The following is an 18,858-nucleotide window of genomic DNA, read 5'->3' as shown; positions in this document are numbered from 1 at the left end:
GTGACATTTTTGATACACACGTTTTTGACAAGTCCTTTAATTAAAAAAAAAAAAAACGAATTGTCAATCATCCAGCAATGAAGATCCACGGCAATCACGCAGTCTGACGCCTGTCAACCTGGCAAAAGAAAAAAAATGCCAACATGATCTTACCCCGATGACTGCTCACTCACATCAGACTGCTTTGGCTAGATGATAGCTGAAATAAATAAAGAGGTAGGGTCTCCTGGGTGACATCATTGATCATATTTAAATGTGTCCACATTTGGTCAATGATAACCCTGGCTGCCAGGGACCAGAATCTGACAGCTTCAAATGCCAAATTGTTTGGCAATCCTCCCTTGTACTGTGCCGTCCCGATATAGTCTTCTTAGTGTTTACCCTAAGTCTTACCTGAGCACAGGGAACTATCTAAGAATGGTAGAGTTCAAAATTAACTTTCTACATGGAATTTGCAGCCAAAGTAACTTTTGGGGTATAAACTGAGTCATGTTTGGGGTTAAATTCTAAAGTGATGAGCTGTAAAGGTTTTTATTAGGTTACTTATTTTTGCAATTTCGGGTATCACTTTTTTACAATTTCTCCATTGCATATGATTTAAGGCTAGATGCATTTGGTATTTATTACACTTAGCAGTCCCATCTTCAAAAAATCTTTTGTGTTTACATGTACTAAAAATGTTTGTGTATTTTTTTTACTGAAAATATAAATTTCATAAACACTTGCTCAAATATCATGTACCCTATAAAATTAGGTCTACCATAATTTTATTGTATAGGTCCTCTGCTTTTGTAAAATATATTGTGTAGGGGGTGTTTGATACAAATTCCAAACCATATGTGCGTTTTCCTAGGCGTATGCAGAAAGAAAAACTGATCCAGTATCGTACATGTCACTGGTATGTAAATCTTACATATTACTTCCTTCTATTTCACAATAATTCCTGAATGTCAATTTCTAAATTTGGTGCTTAATTATGACCTGATGTAGCTTCACCTCTGTGCTTTTCATGACTCCATCCCTCAGCCTATTTAAGTCATTTATCTCATATAGTTTCATCTATTACAAAGACAGCAGTTTATGGCTGAGTGTCCCGGAATGGTGTAACTAAATACAGTATATGTAGTTACCTGGAAACATAAAAACAACAGGTGAGATCTACTATTTTATATTAGGCTTGTATCATTTATAAATGTTTTTTTATATTTTTTTATTTCATTGCTGTTAGCTTACTTTTTTAAACTAAATAATTGCTAATCAGAACTGTGTAAGATGTACAGAATATGAACTTTGCAAACCTATATTAATGTGAGACACTTCTAAAGCTATAGACTATTTGTGAGTTTTTTTAAGGCTTTTATTGGATAAGAATGATAACTTTAGAAAATAGATGCCTTTTGCCTGTTTTGTATATATGGTAGTGATTTAGATTCCAGTGCTGGATTTAAAAAAGTTGGTTATGCTGAAGGTATGCTAAAGCTGCAATACAACACATTATAACATTTACAGTAAACCTGCCAGTAGTATAACTCCACTTTTGCTGAAAAAACCTCCCCTGGTAATATGCATACATTTGAAGAATATTAGCAAACTTTCTTACAATTTTATACATATTGTTGTTTGTATTGGAAATCACAAATAACTTTAAGGCCCCTTTCAGACGGGATTAAATCCATCCTGCAGATCCACCTGCTCAGCAAGGGATCTCTCTGCTGATCCCTGCTGAGCAGTCAGATGGCCACTCTGCATAGGGGTGCAGACACTGACAAAGCACACTGTTCTCTATGGGGCGATTGGATGGAAATGGACTGCCTGTCCATTTCCATCTGACTGTCATTGGATCTGATCCGCTGGATGGATAGTGTACATATCGCCATCTGTCTGTTTTTAGTGGACTGGATCAGATGCCGGCGGGTGTCCACTGACATCCGCCGCTCCATAGAGAACAACAGGTGGTTTGATCGGGTCCACCCGATCAGTCAGCTGGTGTGAAAGTTGCCTTACTCAGTTCTTACTTTCCAAAACCACTTGCCTGATCAGTAACAATGTTATAAAAAGGAAACAAACACTGGGGCTGATTTATTAAAACTGGCGAGTGCAGAATCTGGAGCTGTGTATGGTATCAGCTTCTAACTTCAGCTTGTTCAATTAGGCTTTGATGAAAAAAACTGGAAGCTGATTGGTTTCTATGCACAGCTGCACCAGATTTTGCACTCTCTAGTTTTAGTAAATCAACCTCACTGGAAACATCAGTAAGCAGCTCACACAAGCAGGACATGGCATTTTTGAGTTGAGCATCCTTTCACATGGACGATCAGGCGGACCTGATCAGATGCTCCATGCATCCCTATGGGGTAGCGGGTGTCAGCGCAACATCTCCACTGACACCCACTGCTCTCCGATCCAATCCTGTCTGTGAAATCTGGATGCATTGAAACCCTATTTTTCATCTGTCTGGAGGATCGGATGGGATCGGGTGAGAACGGACAGGCGGTCCGTTCTCATCCGATCTCCCCATAGAGGACAGCGGGGATCTGACAGCTCCGTCTCTGCACACAGAGCGGAGACGGAGCTGTCATCCACCTGCTCAGTGGGGATCGAGGGATCGATCCCCCATTGAGCGGAAAGGACTCCGTCTGGGGGTGCGCCTGTATGAAAGGGGCTTTAAGGTTTTAGTTTACCTTTTGAAAAAAACACTCTATGCAATCACCATACAAAATAGCATCAACCTAAGCTTATCATATTTTAAAACACTCTTCATACAAACATTCTTTGTCCATTCAATTACTTTACTAAAGTAATTTATAGGTAAATTCAAAATTCTGTTCGCTTTTAAGAATTGATCTTGGTCCGGAACAAATGGTTTTCCCAAATGAAAACCACATACACTGCTAGAAATTTGGTCGTTCATTTACATCCGTCACCTTTGAATTTTCTCATCACTGAAAATGAAAATCAATTTTGAACGTTCAAAATTGAACGTTCTTCAGACAAAAAATTTCAAACCAAATTTTGCTAATGTATGGCCTGCTTAACCTCTTATTGATGTATACCAATAGTGTAGAAAACATCCCTAATATAATTAAGACATGTTTGAATTTTTGTTGCCAATTTTAGAAAACAATAGATGGTTGCAGACTAAGATACAAAAGGTGTTTTTTCAACACAAAATTTAAAAAAAAATGCTTTTGTAGCAAATATACATTATATGCTACATCCTTTTTTTTTTTTTTTTTTTTTACAAATGTGGCTTTATCACTCATATTTTAGTTTTGGGTAGATGCCCTCTTATTGACTCACCTCTATTTTCTGATACTTCGGCAGCAAGATTTCTATATCCACGTTCATGTCTGCCTCCAGATCATGAGCAGGGTAATAAGCAGGGCCTGTAGGCATTAAAAGACAATCTCATGATCCAGCTGTTGTCAACTAGATCAGATGATTGCCTACTATCCATGACAAACCTGCAAATGCAATCAAGCAAAACTCATAAGCACTACTGCTATTGAATAGGTAAGAAAAGCTTGTCACTATATACTGTTTCTCCTGCAGATATCTTGGCAATGGAGATGTGTTAAAAGTTTCAAACTATTCAGTTTTAGTATTCTGCCAGATTCTGCCTGTACACAGGGCTGGCTTTTACCCTAGTCTACATAGGCTGTGGCTTAAAACATCACAGCCGATAGGGGCAGTGTTTTGTTAACCTCCGTGGCGGTATTCCCGAGCGTGACTCGGGGTGGATTTTTTAGGTTAGGATCGGTTTCCCCGAGTCACGCTCGGGGTAGATGTGCAGAGCGTGCAGCGGTGTCTCTTACCTTCTCCTGGTGATCCAGTGATGATCTCTCATTGCTGTGACCACCAGCCGAGATCCCCGCCGCTCGTCCGTCGGTATGATGACTTCCTGGTTCCGTTCCCTGCAGCAGCAATGCTGCATGGGAGCGGAACTGGGAGGGAAATTCAAACATTGCACAAAACACAAACACATAACACATTTATATTATATATATATATATATATATGTGTGTGTGTGTATGTGTATATATGTATATATATATATATATATATATATATATATATATATATATATAACACATGAATTATAATCTAATCAATAATATAATTTTATTATATATATTATATATTATATAATAAAATTATATTATTGATTAGATTATAATTCATGCATTTGTGTTTCAAATTTATCACATCTGGGATGTCTACTAGAGTCTTGTTTTGGTCAGGTTTAAGTCAGTAATTACTAAGAATTGTAGGCCTATAATACATAACGCCAAATTTCCATGAAATAAATTGTACCGCTTTTGGTATATAATTCCTGACATAATCATACCGCCAGGAGGTTAATCAAGCTGGATTGCAATTTCTAGGCAGTAGTAATTGGGCACCACCACTGATACTAACTAGCTCGTGCACAGGTTCTGTCCTTCCCATGTCAGGTCGCCCCCCCCCCCCCCCCCAATGTCATAGCCTGGTTCCACTGATTTGCTGCTTTAAATTTGAACAAATGCTAACCCCAGCACTACACCCTTTGTTACAATGTGAGAGATTGCCATTAGACTTTTTTGCGCTGAAAAAATGACATTTATGAAACTTCCACTATTGGTGGTAGTTTCATACACCTAAGTTTTTGAGCATAACAAGATGAATTTACATAGCAATACATACAGCATATTTTTGCCAGTCATAAAGAATATATAGGTTAATATGAAACTCCAGCCTTTGTCGATTTTATATCACTGTCTGTGTTCCCAGGTGGGAGATTTACTTTTACTTTCTTTGTTGGTGACCATTGTCAAAAAGATGGAAAGGTAATATATAAAGAACGCACTCAAAATCTTCCAGTCTTTCCAGCAGTGGTCACTGGAACAGAAGAAGAGGTGAATTCTCACAATTTGGACAAAAAAAGTTGTCATGTTTCCCATTTGGAATTATAATTTTCTCTCACTTGTTGCCAACCAACATGTCATGTTTATCTTATTTTGCAACCTGTTCTGCAAAGGTAAAAAGATAAATCTGATCTGGTGGTTATGGACAACAGATTGCAATGATCTTTGTTCCTGTCCTAAAACAATTCAATTTTTTTGCTGCTGCATTATTTGGTAGGATATGAATTTCTAAATTAAATGGAAAATGACTATCTTTGTACTATTTCTTTATAATATTACATCTAATTTACCATAGTTACTATCTATCTATCTATCTATCTATCTATCTATCTATCTATCTATCTATCTATCTATCTATCTATCTATCTATCTATCTATCTATCTATCTATCTATCTATCTATCTATCTATCTATCTATCTATCTATCTATCTATCTATCTATCTATCTATCTATCTATCTATCTATCTATCTATCTATCTATCTATCTATCTATCTATCTATCTATCTATCTATCTATCTATCTATCTATCTATCTATCTATCTATCTATCTATCTATCTATCTATCTATCTATCTATCTATCCCAGGTACTGATTTCTGATTTACTAATAATAATTTGTGATGTATTTAACACAGATTGAAAAAGAAGATACATTTTAATAACACAGTTGGAACAATACAAAAGAGAACATGAATGTAACAAGCTTGAATGAGACCCTGGATGAACCCTCCAGCAGCTATTCGGAATATTCGTACATACATTTCACCATAGTGGCTGTCGTAGCACTATGTCTTTGCATCGTTGGCCTAGTTGGAAATGTTATTGTGTTTTGGTACCTGTGCTTCAAGATCCAGAGAAACAAATACACAGTTTATATTATGAATCTATCTGTAGCTGATGCTCTGTTTCTTGTATTTACTACCTTGATTTTGATGATCAATATAAATACAATCATTGGTACAAATCCTGATTTTATTGGGAAGGAGAGTTTATATTTATTCATAGAAATATTTTATGATACTATGCAGTATTCCGGAATGTTTATCCTTACAGCTTTCAGCATGGAAAGATGTAGCTCTGTTCTGTTCCCCTTTTGGTATCAAAGTAATCGCCCTAGAAACTTGTCTGCCATTATGTGCACTGCTCTATGGATCCTTGGCTCTTTGGAAAGTCTCCTTGAGAACCTTGTGTGTACACCAGAAGCTTTCATAGAACAAACCCCACAATGTTCAGCAGTTCAAATAATAGTTTTTGTCTTAGCCATTGGCATCTGCCTACCAATTATGGTCATTTCCAGCTTCACCTCGCTCATCAAAGTAAAGAAGTCAATAAAGCAGCAATACACATCTAAACTGTACATCATCATCATTATTGCAGTTTTTGTATTCATCCTATCAGTTCTTCCATTTAATTTTTTGTCATTTTTAATATTCTTCAAATTAACATCAACAGATTTGATAACTGTTAGTTTTTTCTATGTGACGGTTTATTGCACAGTGCTTAACAGCACCATCAATCCCTACATTTACTTTATTATTGGAAGAAAATGGACCCAAAGGACTCCTCACTCGATCCAGGAAGCCCTCCAACGAGCCTTTAGGGAGGAAGATGATAAGAATGATGACTCGAATAGCAACAAAACAATTACCACATCAAGCCAAACTAACCTAACAGTTGCCTGCTAGACTTTCTTTCAAGAGCAAAGCTCACCAATGCTTATCTAGTTTAACCACCCTGGCGGTATGATTGTTTCTGATTTTAGGTGCTGAAAGTGGTACCATTATTTTGCATGTAATTCTTAAGAACGTGCAGCCCAAATCAACTATTTACATATGATTTTTTTTTTTACTGTGCATTCTTCTTTATAACATGTGTGTATATGTATATATATATATATATATATATATATATATATATAAAGTACAGTAAAACTGCAGGAAAGGGCACGGGGGGCAAACTAATGTGAATTTATTTTATTTTGTAATGTATCAGTGTGTTTGTGTGTTTTACTATTTGAATTTGCCGCCGGTTCCACTCCCCTGCGAGCGTCACATCGTAGGAGACGGAAGCCGAGGCTCACAGCATCGGGCGGAAGATCCAACCGCCGTATGCTGCAGGGATACATCGCTGGATCCAGGCGACAAGGTAAGTAACCTCTCTTACAGGTTCCAGCGATCTCCCTAGCGGTACCCCGAGTGTGGCTTGGGGTTACCGCTAATGGCTCTGAAATTTCACCCTGATCCACACTCGGGAATACCGCTAAGGAGGTTAACAAGGAGATATGATTCACTCAGGAATTTAAGTATATGACTCCTAAAGCAGGATCTTACTTTATCAAGTGGAAGTCAAACTTCTTCTGTGAAGGGCAAAGAATGGAAATCCTAATCATATTGATTTTCATTTAATATACCTCCAACTTGCTGGCTTGCTTAAAGTGAACATGTTTAGCTGGGGAAAATGGTGCCTAAAGGGATTGTAAATGTTTTTTTTTTTTTAAAATAACAAACATCTTATAATTAACCAGTTCTGTGCAACGGTTTTGCACAGAGCAGCCCTCCTCTTCTGGGGTTCCCCCAACAGCGCTCCTGCCCCCACCAAGTGCCCCCATGGCAAGCCACTTGTTTTTAGAGCACTCATACATGCTAGCTCCCAAGCCCCACTTGTTGTGTCCATAAGACACACAGAGTGTGGCTTTGCTCCACCTCACGCTCTTCACTGGCTGTGATTGACAGTAGGGGGGGGTTAATGGGGAGAGAGAGAGCCGAGAGAGCCTCTGCCCTCATGCAAAGCGCTTGATCGAGCTTAGGTAAGTATAAGTGGGGGCTGTGCGAGAGCCACATACTGAAGGTTTTTTACCTTAATGTAGAGAATGCATTTAGGAAAAAAGCCTTTAGAACCACTTTAAACCAAGATAATTTAGGTTATGATATCTGGGAATCTACTGACTTTGTGATATATGTATTCTCAAATATATTGTCTCTTGTTCCATATAATCTGTGATAACTAAATCAAAATCTTATGTGTAATTGTGCATAAATATTTGCAGCTCACATTGAGTTAAAATTTTATTTTTTGTTATAAAACTGATTAAAACTTATGTCTGTTCTGGTGTTGTTCTTCCTAGGGTCCATTTGCACCAAACTTTGTGTGTTGATTCATGTGTGTTGTAAACTGCAGTGTCATTAATTGTAAATTGCACCTCAACACACTGGAGCTATAATGCCCCACAGTGTAGCAAAACACATGAAGTTCTTGTTAGCGGCACTTTAAAAAACTGTCACGGATCTGCAATAGTTCCTTTAAAGAATTACTGCCAGTTCGCAGATTAGCAACTAGCAGCAATTAATGCCAACTCTAATATTGTGTGCAGAGGTTATGCCAGTACTCAGAGTAGGGGCAGGCTCCCTAGTTGCCATGAAGCCAGCATCATATCATCCTAAGTTTCAACCCTGGCCCCATCCAGCTGTCAAATAAAATAAATATTAAACACAAAATGATAATTCAGCACTTCTTGTCTATGCCAGTCTGTTCTACATCTGTGTTAGCATGATGCTGCTACATTCCCTGCCACTTAGCCTTACTCTCTCCCCGCACAGGGCACAGGGCTGTGACTGCAAAGTAGTAGTGAGGTTCCAACTACTGCACAGCATCAAAAGTTTCCCAGAATAAGGTAGATACAAGTGTGAGGCTGAGTGGGGAAAAGACACACAGAGCACAGGAAGCACTGCACCCATTGTGGAGGTATGCATACAGGCAGGGCTGTCATGGGGGATGAGTTCTGAATTATCACTTTGCATTTGATATTTATATTATTTAGATCGCCACCCCTTTGCTTAGTTTCAGTTGTGAGCCAGGGAATGGCATGCCTGGCAGCTGAATGGACCAGGAATGAATCATTGGTTGTTATAATCTAGTGTCTAAGCAGCCAATGCTACTGTATGGCAGGGTTAAAGCAGAGTTCCGGCCTATTTTGCAAATTAGTGATTCCTGGATTGCTCGCTATGCTGATCAACAATTGGGCATTTTCAATTTTTTTCGGAGGTCGCTTACCTTATTTTAAGGGCATTTTTGATTGTACTTCCTCCTTCTCCCCCCTCTGTGGCCACGGCCACTGACATCCCTTCCGCCTTTGCATTGCATCCTGGGAGCTGTTTGTAATCACTCCCAGGAGGCTGGCATCAGCAAGAACTCCCAGAACACTCCCTGGAATCAGGAAGAAGGACACAGCAGATTACACTGCGGCTTCAATTGCCCACGTCTAAGATGGCCGCGCCCAGACAGCGTTTTTAAAACTAAGATTTTGAATAAAATCCAATACTGTACACCTTGTAAGTATGAGAATAGCGGTTCTGTAAAGGGCGAGGGATTAGTATTATAGGGGTATTTTTAGTTAAATAAAAGGTATTTGAGGCCGGAACTCCGCTTTAAAGCGGAGTTCCGGGCACAGAATCGTTTTTTTTTTTTCAATCTCCCCCTAACAATCACCCTTACACATCGATACATCCGCTAATCCTGGTTAGAATGGTGAAATAATGAGTTTGCAAGAATAAAATCTTACTTTATATAATTTCTGATGTGCGGCGCCATCTTTGTTGTGGATTGCCGAGTCCGTTGTGGGGAAATGTCTTCCCTTCTTCCTGATTCCAGTGGGCGTAGGCCTGTGAGTCAAGAAATGAGAACAGTGGTCGGCCGCCCATGTGACTGCAAAGTGCATCATGGGAGGGCCGAGGAAGAGCTCCCAGGACGCATTGCGGCAGGAAGTGACGAGGAGAGCCGAGGCACAGGAGGGAGGAAGTCCTTTGAAAGGTGAGTATACAAACCTCTGTAAACAGGTAAGTGAAAAAAAAAAAAACTATGGGAATATCCAATTCTGACTCAGCGGAGAGTAAGGAATACAATGCAGTAATTATTAGAAATTGAATTTTGTGCCCGGAACTCCGCTTTAAAGAAGTGGGCTGAGCCTGCAGTAAGGATGGAGTTTCCAGTATGCCACTCTCCACCATGCCTCCATGAAACAAATTCCAAATTGCTGATATCCCTTTAGTTTGTAAGAACCTGGAAGTGATGAGGATCTCATTACTTCCAGATTTTAGTTATCACTTCCCCCTGACCACTTTAGATCAGGCACTTAAACAGGCAGCAAAAGAGGCAAGACAGGTTTAATCTTGCTGTAAAATGTTAAAGTATATTATTTAAGAGACAATAGCCACAAACATTTTTCCATAACTGAACAGAATGTAAGCAGCTTGGTTAGGGAGAGGGAGGGATGAGACAGATTTTATGTTGAGATATAAAACGGAATGGACAGTAAATACTGTATGCAGCTTGGTAAAGTTGCAATGTAAGAGTGAATAGGCCATAAGCACTGAGACACATTACAAAGGCAGCAGGTCCAGCTGCCAAAACATTGTGTGGCACATTTACAGTGCTGGAGCACTGGAAAAGACCAGAGGAGGCTGCAGGAGTTTTTTTTTTGGGGTGGGGGGTGGAGTTAGGTAACAATAAAAACATTTTTCATCTGTAGCATCAGCAGCAGGGCTTCGATGGTAATCCAAAACTGGCTGTATAACATGGCCATTCTGAGAGAGAAGATATGGATATGCTCTGCCTTTGGATGATGCTTGGCCCAACTATCGCTTTGTACTATGGAACCTTCCTGCATCCTACTACCTCCACGTGTAGGACCTATGCCTTTCACTTTAGACCTGTCTGACATATTTAAAAAAGGGGATTGACTAAATTTATTGTCAGTTATGACAATAGTTATGTGGTGATTTGGTGCACACTCCTTTACTGCACAAATGTGCAGTAGCATGCTGTAATCAAAGGGAGCTTTGACTATGTCAGCAGCAAGTGTATACTGAAATATAAAAAAAAGGCCCTGACAATATAAAATATAGTAGCTAAACAGTGGCAAACACAGTTGTTGATGATACATTCACAAAAAGGTAGTCCTATAAAGGACCGTTAGGTCTCTTAACTGTAAGCATGGGGGGAGGGGCTATTCAAGAATATATAACCCTCCACACTGCAGTCCACAGTAATTTAGGGCAAATTAGCACAATAAAGCGATATATAGCAAATAAATCACCCTACATCAATTTAGCACTGCCCCTGAGGTTGCAGCTGATTCCGGAGGTAATGACTTACACAGGCAGCACCTGAATTCACCAATCTACCTGGGGTTTACAATGGTTTTCTTGGGTTAGGATGCCCTGAAAAAAGGGGACATACTAAAACATTTAATGTGAAAATGGCTTAATGTAGCTTAATGTGTAATAAAGTGCCTAAACCATAACCAATTGCCCTGAAACTTTGCACAGATTAAGTTTTTAACTGTCATAATATATCCTAGAAGTTTCATGTAGTTTGGTCTTCCACGAGGCAAACTAGGGACATTAAGCTCTTTTTTTGGGGCGCTTAATGTGGCTTAACGTACAAAAAAGAGCTTAGATGTGAACCAATTTCCCCCAAACTTGGCACAAAAGAAGAGCCTACCAATTCCAACATATTCTGAAAATTTCAGATCATTTGGTAAATCACACCAAAAGTTATTCACATTAAGCTCTTTTTGTACAATACTAAAACATTTAATGTCCTTAGCTTAATGTGAAAAGAGCTTAACGTACCAAAATGTGCCTAAACCTCAACCAATTGTCTTGAAACTTTGCACAGCCCAAGTTCTGCACTTCCCAAAGCTATCCTGGAGGTTTCATCGATTTTGGTCTCCCACACGGAAAACTGGGGACATTAAGCTCTTTTTTTGGGGAGCTTAATGTGGCTTAACGTACAAAAAAGAGCTTAGATGTGAACCAATTTCCCCCAAACTTGGCACAATAGAAGAGACTATCAATTCCAACATATTCTGAAAATTTCAGATCATTTGGTAAATCACACCAAAAGTTATTCACATTAAGCTCTTTTTAGCAATCATAAAAACGCATAGCTTAATGTGAAAAGAGCTTAACGTACCAAAATGTACCTAAACCTCAACCAATTGTCTTGAAACTTTGCACAGCCCAAGTTCTGCACTTCCCAAAGCTATCCTGGAGATTTCATCGATTTTGGTCTCCCACACGGAAAACTGGGGACATTAAGCTCTTTTTTTGGGGAGCTTAATGTGGCTTAACGTACAAAAAAGAGCTTAGATGTGAACCAATTTCCCTCAAACTTGGCACAATAGAAGGGTTTATCAATTCAAACATATTCTGAAAATTTCAGATCATTTGGTAAATATCACCAAAAGTTATTCACATTAAGCTCTTTTTAGCAATCATAAAAACGCATGGCTTAATGTGAATAGAGCTTAACGTACCAAAATGTGCCTAAACCTCAACCAATCGTCTTGAAACTTTGCACAGCCCAAGTTCTGCACTTCCCAAAGCTATCCTGGAGGTTTCATCGATTTTGGTCTCCCACACGGAAAACTGGGGACATTAAGCTCTTTTTTTGGGGAGCTTAATGTGGCTTAACGTACAAAAAAGAGCTTAGATGTGAACCAATTTCCCTCAAACTTGGCACAATAGAAGAGTCTATCAATTCCAACATATTCTGAAAATTTCAGATCATTTGGTAAATCACACCAAAAGTTATTCACATTAAGCTCTTTTTTAGCAATCATAAAAACGCATGGCTTAATGTGAAAAGAGCTTAACGTACCAAAATGTACCTAAACCTCAACCAATTGTCTTGAAACTTTGCACAGCCCAAGTTCTGCACTTCCCAAAGCTATCCTGGAGGTTTCATCGATTTTGGTCTCCCACACGGAAAACTGGGGACATTAAGCTCTTTTTTTGGGGAGCTTAATGTGGCTTAACGTAAAAAAAAGAGCTTAGATGTGAACCAATTTCCCTCAAACTTGGCACAATAGAAGAGTCTATCAATTCCAACATATTCTGAAAATTTCAGATCATTTGGTAAATCACACCAAAAGTTATTCACATTAAGCTCTTTTTAGCAATCATAAAAACGCATGGCTTAATGTGAAAAGAGCTTAACGTACCAAAATGTGCCTAAACCTCAACCAATCGTCTTGAAACTTTGCACAGCCCAAGTTCTGCACTTCCCAAAGCTATCCTGGAGGTTTCATCGATTTTGGTCTCCCACACTGAAAACTGGGGACATTAAGCTCTTTTTTTGGGGAGCTTAATGTGGCTTAACGTACAAAAAAGAGCTTAGATGTGAACCAATTTCCCCCAAACTTTGCACAATAGAAGAGTCTATCAATTCCAATATATTCTGAAAATTTCAGATCATTTGGTAAATCACACCAAAAGTTATTCACATTAAGTTGTTTTTAGCAATCATAAAAACGCATGGCTTAATGTGAAAAGAGCTTAACGTACCAAAATGTGCCTAAACCTCAACCAATTGTCTTGAAACTTTGCACAGCCCAAGTTCTGCACTTCCCAAAGCTATCCTGGAGGTTTCATCGATTTTGGTCTCCCACACGGAAAACTGGGGACATTAAGCTCTTTTTTTGGGGCGCTTAATGTGGCTTAACGTACAAAAAAAAGCTTAGATGTGAACCAATTTCCCTCAAACTTGGCACAATAGAAGAGTCTATCAATTCCAACATATTCTGAAAATTTCAGATCATTTGGTAAATCACACCAAAAGTTATTCACATTAAGCTCTTTTTAGCAATCATAAAAACGCATGGCTTAATGTGAATAGAGCTTAACGTACCAAAATGTGCCTAAACCTCAACCAATCGTCTTGAAACTTTGCACAGCCCAAGTTCTGCACTTCCCAAAGCTATCCTGGAGGTTTCATCGATTTTGGTCTCCCACACTGAAAACTGGGGACATTAAGCTCTTTTTTTGGGGAGCTTAATGTGGCTTAACGTACAAAAAAGAGCTTAGATGTGAACCAATTTCCCCCAAACTTGGCACAATAGAAGAGACTATCAATTCCAACATATTCTGAAAATTTCAGATCATTTGGTAAATTACACCAAAAGTTATTCACATTAAGCTCTTTTTAGCAATCATAAAAACGCATAGCTTAATGTGAAAAGAGCTTAACGTACCAAAATGTACCTAAACCTCAACCAATTGTCTTGAAACTTTGCACAGCCCAAGTTCTGCACTTCCCAAAGCTATCCTGGAGATTTCATCGATTTTGGTCTCCCACACGGAAAACTGGGGACATTAAGCTCTTTTTTTGGGGAGCTTAATGTGGCTTAACGTACAAAAAAGAGCTTAGATGTGAACCAATTTCCCTCAAACTTGGCACAATAGAAGGGTTTATCAATTCAAACATATTCTGAAAATTTCAGATCATTTGGTAAATATCACCAAAAGTTATTCACATTAAGCTCTTTTTAGCAATCATAAAAACGCATGGCTTAATGTGAATAGAGCTTAACGTACCAAAATGTGCCTAAACCTCAACCAATCGTCTTGAAACTTTGCACAGCCCAAGTTCTGCACTTCCCAAAGCTATCCTGGAGGTTTCATCGATTTTGGTCTCCCACACGGAAAACTGGGGACATTAAGCTCTTTTTTTGGGGAGCTTAATGTGGCTTAACGTACAAAAAAGAGCTTAGATGTGAACCAATTTCCCTCAAACTTGGCACAATAGAAGAGTCTATCAATTCCAACATATTCTGAAAATTTCAGATCATTTGGTAAATCACACCAAAAGTTATTCACATTAAGCTCTTTTTTAGCAATCATAAAAACGCATGGCTTAATGTGAAAAGAGCTTAACGTACCAAAATGTGCCTAAACCTCAACCAATCGTCTTGAAACTTTGCACAGCCCAAGTTCTGCACTTCCCAAAGCTATCCTGGAGGTTTCATCGATTTTGGTCTCCCACACTGAAAACTGGGGACATTAAGCTCTTTTTTTGGGGAGCTTAATGTGGCTTAACGTACAAAAAAGAGCTTAGATGTGAACCAATTTCCCCCAAACTTGGCACAATAGAAGAGACTATCAATTCCAACATATTCTGAAAATTTCAGATCATTTGGTAAATCACACCAAAAGTTATTCACATTAAGCTCTTTTTAGCAATCATAAAAACGCATAGCTTAATGTGAAAAGAGCTTAACGTACCAAAATGTACCTAAACCTCAACCAATTGTCTTGAAACTTTGCACAGCCCAAGTTCTGCACTTCCCAAAGCTATCCTGGAGATTTCATCGATTTTGGTCTCCCACACGGAAAACTGGGGACATTAAGCTCTTTTTTTGGGGAGCTTAATGTGGCTTAACGTACAAAAAAGAGCTTAGATGTGAACCAATTTCCCTCAAACTTGGCACAATAGAAGGGTTTATCAATTCAAACATATTCTGAAAATTTCAGATCATTTGGTAAATATCACCAAAAGTTATTCACATTAAGCTCTTTTTAGCAATCATAAAAACGCATGGCTTAATGTGAATAGAGCTTAACGTACCAAAATGTGCCTAAACCTCAACCAATCGTCTTGAAACTTTGCACAGCCCAAGTTCTGCACTTCCCAAAGCTATCCTGGAGGTTTCATCGATTTTGGTCTCCCACACGGAAAACTGGGGACATTAAGCTCTTTTTTTGGGGAGCTTAATGTGGCTTAACGTACAAAAAAGAGCTTAGATGTGAACCAATTTCCCTCAAACTTGGCACAATAGAAGAGTCTATCAATTCCAACATATTCTGAAAATTTCAGATCATTTGGTAAATCACACCAAAAGTTATTCACATTAAGCTCTTTTTTAGCAATCATAAAAACGCATGGCTTAATGTGAAAAGAGCTTAACGTACCAAAATGTACCTAAACCTCAACCAATTGTCTTGAAACTTTGCACAGCCCAAGTTCTGCACTTCCCAAAGCTATCCTGGAGGTTTCATCGATTTTGGTCTCCCACACGGAAAACTGGGGACATTAAGCTCTTTTTTTGGGGAGCTTAATGTGGCTTAACGTAAAAAAAAGAGCTTAGATGTGAACCAATTTCCCTCAAACTTGGCACAATAGAAGAGTCTATCAATTCCAACATATTCTGAAAATTTCAGATCATTTGGTAAATCACACCAAAAGTTATTCACATTAAGCTCTTTTTAGCAATCATAAAAACGCATGGCTTAATGTGAAAAGAGCTTAACGTACCAAAATGTGCCTAAACCTCAACCAATCGTCTTGAAACTTTGCACAGCCCAAGTTCTGCACTTCCCAAAGCTATCCTGGAGGTTTCATCGATTTTGGTCTCCCACACTGAAAACTGGGGACATTAAGCTCTTTTTTTGGGGAGCTTAATGTGGCTTAACGTACAAAAAAGAGCTTAGATGTGAACCAATTTCCCCCAAACTTTGCACAATAGAAGAGTCTATCAATTCCAATATATTCTGAAAATTTCAGATCATTTGGTAAATCACACCAAAAGTTATTCACATTAAGTTGTTTTTAGCAATCATAAAAACGCATGGCTTAATGTGAAAAGAGCTTAACGTACCAAAATGTGCCTAAACCTCAACCAATTGTCTTGAAACTTTGCACAGCCCAAGTTCTGCACTTCCCAAAGCTATCCTGGAGGTTTCATCGATTTTGGTCTCCCACACGGAAAACTGGGGACATTAAGCTCTTTTTTTGGGGCGCTTAATGTGGCTTAACGTACAAAAAAAAGCTTAGATGTGAACCAATTTCCCTCAAACTTGGCACAATAGAAGAGTCTATCAATTCCAACATATTCTGAAAATTTCAGATCATTTGGTAAATCACACCAAAAGTTATTCACATTAAGCTCTTTTTAGCAATCATAAAAACGCATGGCTTAATGTGAATAGAGCTTAACGTACCAAAATGTGCCTAAACCTCAACCAATCGTCTTGAAACTTTGCACAGCCCAAGTTCTGCACTTCCCAAAGCTATCCTGGAGGTTTCATCGATTTTGGTCTCCCACACTGAAAACTGGGGACATTAAGCTCTTTTTTTGGGGAGCTTAATGTGGCTTAACGTAAAAAAAAGAGCTTAGATGTGAACCAATTTCCCTCAAACTTGGCACAATAGAAGAGTCTATCAATTCCAACATATTCTGAAAATTTCAGATCATTTGGTAAATCACACCAAAAGTTATTCACATTAAGCTCTTTTTAGCAATCATAAAAACGCATGGCTTAATGTGAAAAGAGCTTAACGTACCAAAATGTGCCTAAACCTCAACCAATCGTCTTGAAACTTTGCACAGCCCAAGTTCTGCACTTCCCAAAGCTATCCTGGAGGTTTCATCGATTTTGGTCTCCCACACTGAAAACTGGGGACATTAAGCTCTTTTTTTGGGGAGCTTAATGTGGCTTAACGTACAAAAAAGAGCTTAGATGTGAACCAATTTCCCCCAAACTTTGCACAATAGAAGAGTCTATCAATTCCAATATATTCTGAAAATTTCAGATCATTTGGTAAATCACACCAAAAGTTATTCACATTAAGTTGTTTTTAGCAATCATAAAAACGCATGGCTTAATGTGAAAAGAGCTTAACGTACCAAAATGTGCCTAAACCTCAACCAATTGTCTTGAAACTTTGCACAGCCCAAGTTCTGCACTTCCCAAAGCTATCCTGGAGGTTTCATCGATTTTGGTCTCCCACACGGAAAACTGGGGACATTAAGCTCTTTTTTTGGGGCGCTTAATGTGGCTTAACGTACAAAAAAAAGCTTAGATGTGAACCAATTTCCCTCAAACTTGGCACAATAGAAGAGTCTATCAATTCCAACATATTCTGAAAATTTCAGATCATTTGGTAAATCACACCAAAAGTTATTCACATTAAGCTCTTTTTAGCAATCATAAAAACGCATGGCTTAATGTGAATAGAGCTTAACGTACCAAAATGTGCCTAAACCTCAACCAATCGTCTTGAAACTTTGCACAGCCCAAGTTCTGCACTTCCCAAAGCTATCCTGGAGGTTTCATCGATTTTGGTCTCCCACACTGAAAACTGGGGACATTAAGCTCTTTTTTTGGGGAGCTTAATGTGGCTTAACGTACAAAAAAGAGCTTAGATGTGAACCAATTTCCCCCAAACTTTGCACAATAGAAGAGTCTATCAATTCCAATATATTCTGAAAATTTCAGATCATTTGGTAAATCACACCAAAAGTTATTCACATTAAGTTGTTTTTAGCAATCATAAAAACGCATGGCTTAATGTGAAAAGAGCTTAACGTACCAAAATGTGCCTAAACCTCAACCAATTGTCTTGAAACTTTGCACAGCCCAAGTTCTGCACTTCCCAAAGCTATCCTGGAGGTTTCATCGATTTTGGTCTCCCACACGGAAAACTGGGGACATTAAGCTCTTTTTTTGGGGCGCTTAATGTGGCTTAACGTACAAAAAAAAGCTTAGATGTGAACCAATTTCCCTCAAACTTGGCACAATAGAAGAGTCTATCAATTCCAACATATTCTGAAAATTTCAGATCATTTGGTAAATCACACCAAAAGTTATTCACATTAAGCTCTTTTTAGCAATCATAAAAACGCATGGCTTAATGTGAATAGAGCTTAACGTACCAAAATGTGCCTAAACCTCAACCAATCGTCTTGAAACTTTGCACAGCCCAAGTTCTGAACTTCCCAAAGCTATCCTGGAGGTTTCATCGATTTTGGTCTCCCACACGGAAAACTGGGGACATTAAGCTCTTTTTTTGGGGCGCTTAATGTGGCTTAATGTACAAAAAAGAGCTTAGATGTGAACCAATTTCCCCCAAACTTGGCACAATAGAAGAGTCTATCAATTCCAACATATTCTGAAAATTTCAGATCATTTGGTAAATCACACCAAAAGTTATTCACATTAAGCTCTTTTTAGCAATCATAAAAACGCATGGCTTAATGTGAATAGAGCTTAACGTACCAAAATGTGCCTAAACCTCAACCAATCGTCTTGAAACTTTGCACAGCCCAAGTTCTGCACTTTCCAAAGCTATCCTGGAGGTTTCATCGATTTTCGTCTCCCACACGGAAAACTGGGG

At 38.6% G+C, this 18,858-nt stretch overlaps 2 protein-coding genes across 2 annotated transcripts in view; both read left to right on the top strand.

Annotated features, from left to right (window-relative positions):
* The first annotated feature begins 1,066 nt into the window (after positions 1-1,066).
* LOC309557143 (mas-related G-protein coupled receptor member D-like) overlaps positions 1,067-18,858 on the top strand; it is a 118,972-nt gene continuing 101,180 nt past the window's right edge. Inside the window, exon 1 of the mRNA XM_082259797.1 lies at positions 1,067-1,151. The gene's annotated coding sequence lies outside the window, so the exon portion shown is untranslated. The remainder of the gene's footprint in view (positions 1,152-18,858) is intronic.
* Positions 5,595-7,394, top strand: LOC309557008 (mas-related G-protein coupled receptor member H-like; the record flags this gene model as incomplete). Its single annotated transcript, XM_082259603.1, has 2 exons — positions 5,595-6,628; positions 7,173-7,394. One exon carries the CDS (start codon positions 5,595-5,597, stop codon positions 6,588-6,590), a length of 996 nt encoding a protein of 331 aa, XP_082115729.1. The 3' UTR covers positions 6,591-6,628; positions 7,173-7,394.

Source organism: Pelophylax lessonae (genome assembly GCF_965119305.1).
Source record: "Pelophylax lessonae genome assembly, chromosome: 5".
Classification (NCBI taxonomy): domain Eukaryota; kingdom Metazoa; phylum Chordata; class Amphibia; order Anura; family Ranidae; genus Pelophylax; species Pelophylax lessonae.
The sequence above is the reverse complement of the archived record's forward strand: the minus strand, read 5'-3'. Positions and strand labels throughout refer to the sequence as shown.